General features: G+C 35.5%; 1 protein-coding gene across 1 annotated transcript in view; it reads right to left on the bottom strand.

Annotated features, from left to right (window-relative positions):
• Positions 1–2,028, bottom strand: part of LOC107739739 (collagen and calcium-binding EGF domain-containing protein 1) — a gene marked incomplete at its 5' end in the record, with an annotated part of 22,740 nt that extends 20,712 nt beyond the window's left edge. The window contains 2 exons of the mRNA XM_016551940.1: positions 963–1,097; positions 1,976–2,028. Coding sequence (XP_016407426.1) covers positions 963–1,097; positions 1,976–2,028 — 188 coding nt within the window. The remainder of the gene's footprint in view (positions 1–962; positions 1,098–1,975) is intronic.
• Between the last annotated feature and the right edge of the window lie 4,027 nt (positions 2,029–6,055).

The following is a 6,055-nucleotide window of genomic DNA, read 5'->3' as shown; positions in this document are numbered from 1 at the left end:
CTTTTGTAACTTTAATAAAGATTGATCTTTAATTTATACAGTCAAATATGCAATGCTGTTTTACATTTCATTACAATTCATTACTTTATCCAATTTCTGTACCTGAAAACTAATGTTAGACCTACCTAAAAAACCCCTGAAAATCACTGTTTATTTTATTTGTATCTTTACTCTATTGTATTTATTTGTGCTGTTGCTTGTAGTTAGATAGATTATTCTTTCTTTCTTTATTTTTATTTGACAGTATAGTTTTTGCCTAAACATAGTGCATACCGAACCGCACTGAAACCGTGACTCTAAAACCGTGACACAAACCGAACCGTGAGTAAGTTGATTCGTTCCACCCCTACTATCTATCTATCTATCTATCTATCTATCTATCTGGAAAAATTAAAATAAAATGGGTAAATGTACACTTTGAGCCTCATAAAATAAAACAAAACAAAACAAAACAAAACAAAATAATTTGCATACAGTTATGCAGGAGACCAAAATGGTATATTATCATAAGTTTTGGTTGTGATTGATGCATTCACAACTGAATTTCTTTGCAATGTTTCAGTTAATGAAGAGAGTGTAATGTGCGCACATCCAAAAACTTTGGGCAGGTGCTCGATCATGAAACCCTTCACAGTCAATAAACAAAAATCAGCACACTGCCAATACTGCTCTCCAAAATTTATAAAATCACAACATTTTGACCCTAATGTCTTCATCAGGCAAAAAAAACCTGAAAAAAAAAAAATGTTTTGCCTGATGAAGACCTTAGGGTCGAAACGATGTGATTTTATAAATTTTTGAGAGCAGCAGTGGCAGTGTGCCAATTTTTGTTTATTGACTGTGAAATGTTTCAGTTAACGCCAAACCCTGACTAACACCGCAATATATTGCATATGCATTCAATATACCTAATGAAGTACACTGTTCTCAATATCTTAACATAAATAAGAGCAAAATCTTACCCAGGCAGTATGGTTTCTCGCGGTTTCTGTGTCGTTCCCGGTCATAACGATACCCAGGGTAACAGGTGCACACCACACGGCCGAAATGATCGGTACACTGCTGTTCACATGGGGCGCCAGCGCACACATCATAGTCTGCATATACAAACACACCCACAAACAAACAGAAATAAACATGACAAGAAAGGAAAGTACAAGACTATAAAATAAACAAATCTAGCTTTAAATCAAAACCCACAATATAACTGTCATTTCCAAAAATCATATGCAAATGTGCTACTTCAAACGTCTTTTCCCTTTAATTTTATTATAATAGTAAAAACAAAACTCTGCAATCTGGGAAGCCAGTACTGCTAGTTCCAGCCCAAGAATTCTCGCATCTTTTCCTTATTCCACAGTTTCTCCTAGAAGAGCCAAACCATCTCAGACACAGCATGGAGCGCCATGTGAGTCAGGGAAATATGTATCCATTCTCAGCCGTTACTTTATGTGTTTCTCATCAGCGGAGAGAGGGCAGGTAAGGACACCAGAGAACACAAACAGCTCAGAAACAGAAAAAAAGCCTTTAAAAACAAGCTGTAGACTGTCTCAAAGGGGACCACTATACACTCTCTCAATGTGGCATGGGGAACCGCAGAACGCAGACAATATAATTGCATGTTTTTATTTGACAGTTACGAGTAAAAACTGGCTTGAACCCCTCAACCAAAGATCAAGAAGTATATTACTGTATTCATAAGCTAATATACAGACCTGTTCCCACTATAAAAATACACACGAGGTAATCAAGCTATTGTTACTGGTGGGGAAACTCTGCCAAGCTCTTAAAGGTGTGCTGGAAATGTTAAAACAACATTAAAAGCACTAGCTGAGCGGTTTCCAAAAGGAAGGATTTTGTTTAGAATGCTAATGGGAGACGAGGGAAAACACATCCAGAAATATCAGAGCAAATTCAACCCAGAGGAGCCTAATCTGAGTAGGAAGAGAAAGAGAGTGAGGGAAAGAGGTCTTACCTTCTGGAATACACTGTCCCAGTACAAACTTAAAACCTTCACAGCACTTCTTTCTGAAAGAGAGAAGAAGTGAAAGAAATACATTTATATTTTCTTCAAAATTGTGATTAAGCGTTACACTTGATACTAGGCTATTACAGATGGATGTCAGGATGTTGCTATACTACCATTCAAAAGTTTGGGGTTAAGATTTATTTATTTATTTTTTCAATAAATTAATATTCTCATTCAGCAAGGACACATTAAATTGATCAAAAATGACAGAAAAGCAGAGCTGTGTAGATTACTTACAAATTGTAGTCCATTACTGATTACAGATTACAGGACGAAAACTGTAGTTAGTAATGTAATCTAGGTTACTCATTTTATGTAATGTATTGTGACTACATTTTAGATTACTTTTAGATTACTAAAAGTTGATTACTTTTAGATTTTTTGCTCTGCAGAAAAGATATGATGTTACAAAAGAGTTTATTTCAGATAAATGTTATTTTAAACTTTCCATCAATCGAAGAATCCTGAAAAAGTTGTATATAAAGTTGTGCATGGTTTCAAATATTACGCATTAAGCATCAAGACTGTTTTCAACATTGATAATAAGAAGATATGTTTCTTGGCCTCCAAATCAGCTCATTAGAATGATTTCTGAAGGATCATGTGACACTTAAGACTGTAGTAACGATGCCGAAAATTCAAGCTTTTCCAACACATTTAAAAAAAAATTAAAATACAAAAATAATATTTGAAACTGTAATAATCGTACTGTTTTTTTTTTAGCATATTCTATTCTTTAAAAATATAAATGCAGCCTTGGTGAGCATAATAGACAAAAGAGGGGGAAAAAAAACCTTTTGAACAGCAATGTAAGTGGTTGGATGTGATTCCTGAGTAGTTGCATAGAGGCCCATTTCTTAAAATCTAATCATATTTTTTTTCCACCTGTTTTATCATTTGCCAGGAAATTCAGAAGTACTTAGAAAAGCATCAAAGCAAATCTATCTTCAACAAGCTTCATGTTTTGAGGTATCATCCATATCTGTAGCACAAGCAAACTGGGACGAGTCACGCACAGAAGTTTAATACTCAGGGTTTTGGGTTTATTCAAACCTCCAACTAAACGGATGAGCGATAATAATAGTGATGCTTGCCTAAGAAACTCCAAGGAAAAGACAGAACCGTGGCCTCAATCCAGTCTGAAACAAACTTGCATGAATTATTAATGTGACTCTTCTGTTTTTGCGATTTTCCTAATCATATTTAATTTGAAATCCATGTCCACAATACGAGACAGACAAAGTGAAGGTCCAAAGGGAAAAAAGGTGTTTTTTTTCTGGACAGTGATGAAAAACACCTCCAAGGTAAGACAGTAATATTCCCCCAAACTTTTCCCGCTCTAAGTGGTCATTGTGGAGATGTTCCTCTTTCGGGAATGACAAGGGAACAACTCACAAGCACTAACAGAAATGATTCATTTCAACACTATGCTTCAATGATTCCCAAATGTTTCAATGCTCAAAAAAGACAAACTAACAATACAATGGGGAAAATGGAATTTGGATATTAAGTAATGGTGATATCCTTTCCAACAGTATTACTCACAAATTTTGTGGAACTGTTTAGTCTAGTATGCCAGAGTAAGCTCTGTTGGTCTAATCTGGAAACAAACTAAACAACAATGCTTAAATGGTGCACATTAAAAAAGCATATCAGCATGTTAAACAATTAAATGCACTGGTTTACAAGTTAATAAGATTATAAACAGCTAATATATTTCCATGCAATCACTTTTACAGTCACAGACGAAGTAAGGGGTCTTAGCTGGGCTACGGCGGGCTGGTATGGTTTGAATCATGGGAGCTGTTTAGGTGGTCTGAATCACACAGGAAAACTTTATTGGTTTGTTTGATGTTCGAGATGAAAATATCGGTACAATCACTTACAAATCTCTCTCACACACACAAACCTACAACCAAAACACAGTAAACCCTCCCAATATTAAGGGGCACCATCTGTATCTTGAAATCTTGAAAAAATAATAAATACACATAAAATAGACTTCAACTACATGGAACCATATGAAATTCTGTTACAGAAACTGCAAGATCTAAATATTGAAAATTTTGGTTAAGGAGTGGAGAAATCACTGATAATTAAAGAATAATCAAGAACCACGACTTGGAATTGAACTTAATAGACTTGAAATACTGACTACATTAGCTTGTTTTCAGAGAGACACGCAGTCTTTCCACATCACACTATTCTTTTTTCCTGCTGTATGTTGCCCAGAGCTAATGGGTGTCTTTGGAGTTCCCTCCAAGATAAAGAATTTTCCCACGCTAACAAGAACCTGCAGCATTCAGGCTACTGAGATGCAGACTCTGGGTGTTTGTCCCTTTCTAAACTCCTAATGAAGGTTTCAAAAGCGATTTTAAAGTTTGATTCCATAACGATACATTTTTACTCTCGTATGAACCTATAAATGTAAAAACACTTTATAATAAAATGACCAAAATAGCATAGCCAATTACAAAAACCCTATATATTATGTATAAATAAATAAATAAATTTTTTTTTAATTTTTTGCCATAGAAGCTTAATTTTTAACCTTTTACACATGAACCTATAATGTAACAGAACTTTTAATAAAAAAACTCCAAATTACAAGGACTTGATTAAAAAGATAATATGTACCAATGTGTACTTACACTGTGGTTACATACTACGTACACATCTAGTTACTATGTAAATACACAGGTATTAGGGCCACTTAATATAAAGTGGGACCAAAAAATTAAAGGGATAGTTCACCCAGAAATAAAAATTCTGTCATTAATTACTCAACCTCATGTTGTTCCAAACCCGTAACACCTCTCTGGCCCTCCCATTGACAGCAAGTATCCTTACACGATCAAGGTCCAGAAACATAGCATGGAGATCGGTAAAATAATCCATGTGACATCAGGGGTTCAACTGTAATTTTACGAAGCTACAAGAATACTTTTTGTGCACAAAATAAAAAAAAAACAATTTTATTCAACAATTCGTCTCACCTGGCGCCATTTTGGAGAGTATCCACTGAACGTAAACTACGTATGCTGTTCTGTGTCAGTTGCGCCACGCGGAAGTATTCTATTCAAAAAGTATTCTCGTAGCTTCGTATAATTACGGTTGAACCCCTGATGTCATATGGATTATTTTACCGATGTCCTTCCTACGTTTCTGGACCTTGTTCGTGTAAGGACACTTGCTGTCTATGGGAGGGTCAGAGAGCTCACGGGATGCATCAAAAATATCTTAAGTTGTGTTCTGAAGATGAACGGAGGTCTTACGGGTTTGGAATGACATGAGGGTGAGTAATTAATGACAGAATTTTCATTTTTGGGTGAACTAACCCTTTAAATCTTTTTTGTATATGCAAAAGAAACTTAATTTTTAAGAGTGTATAAGAGAGATCATGGTAGGATGGTCTGACTTCTTACCCAGTAAAAAAATTCTGAACTCAATAAGACCCATGCTGCGTCTGCGCAGAGCTGTAAAATCAACTGTGCAGTGCCACACAAGCGCTGTAACTCACATTTATATGGTGAAAAGCATCAGAAACTGAGAGAGTCCATGGGAAGGAAGCACTGAGAAGTGGAAGAGGAGGACAGAAGAGGCACAAATCTCCTGCTGTGGGAGGTGATGATGGGTGTGAGAGCAGAACGAGGTGGAGGTGATTTTCACACTTCGACGCATGTTTGCATTCATGTACAGACAGACACTCAGGGTCACATTTACTCTACCAAAGTAAAATCACACATGCATATGCACACTGCCACTATAGAAACATAAACAACACATGTCATGGGTTACAATACAGCAGTCAATTCGCAACATATGCAAATTAGATCTCAAGTGTTTCAAGGCAAGGCAAGGCAAGTTTATTTGTATAGCACATTTCATACACAATGGTAATTCAAAGTGCTCTACATAAAAGAAAAGAAAAAAAATAATCACAACAATAAACCCAGGAATTTAAAAACTTTGAAAATGATTTAAAAAATGTATTTAAGAGGTTTAAAATGAATTTAAAACAGTTAA

This window comes from Sinocyclocheilus rhinocerous, unplaced genomic scaffold (assembly GCF_001515625.1).
Source record: "Sinocyclocheilus rhinocerous isolate Xijiao unplaced genomic scaffold, SAMN03320098_v1.1 scaffold585, whole genome shotgun sequence".
In the NCBI taxonomy this organism is placed as follows: domain Eukaryota; kingdom Metazoa; phylum Chordata; class Actinopteri; order Cypriniformes; family Cyprinidae; genus Sinocyclocheilus; species Sinocyclocheilus rhinocerous.
This window is presented reverse-complemented; position numbering and strand designations above follow the sequence as displayed.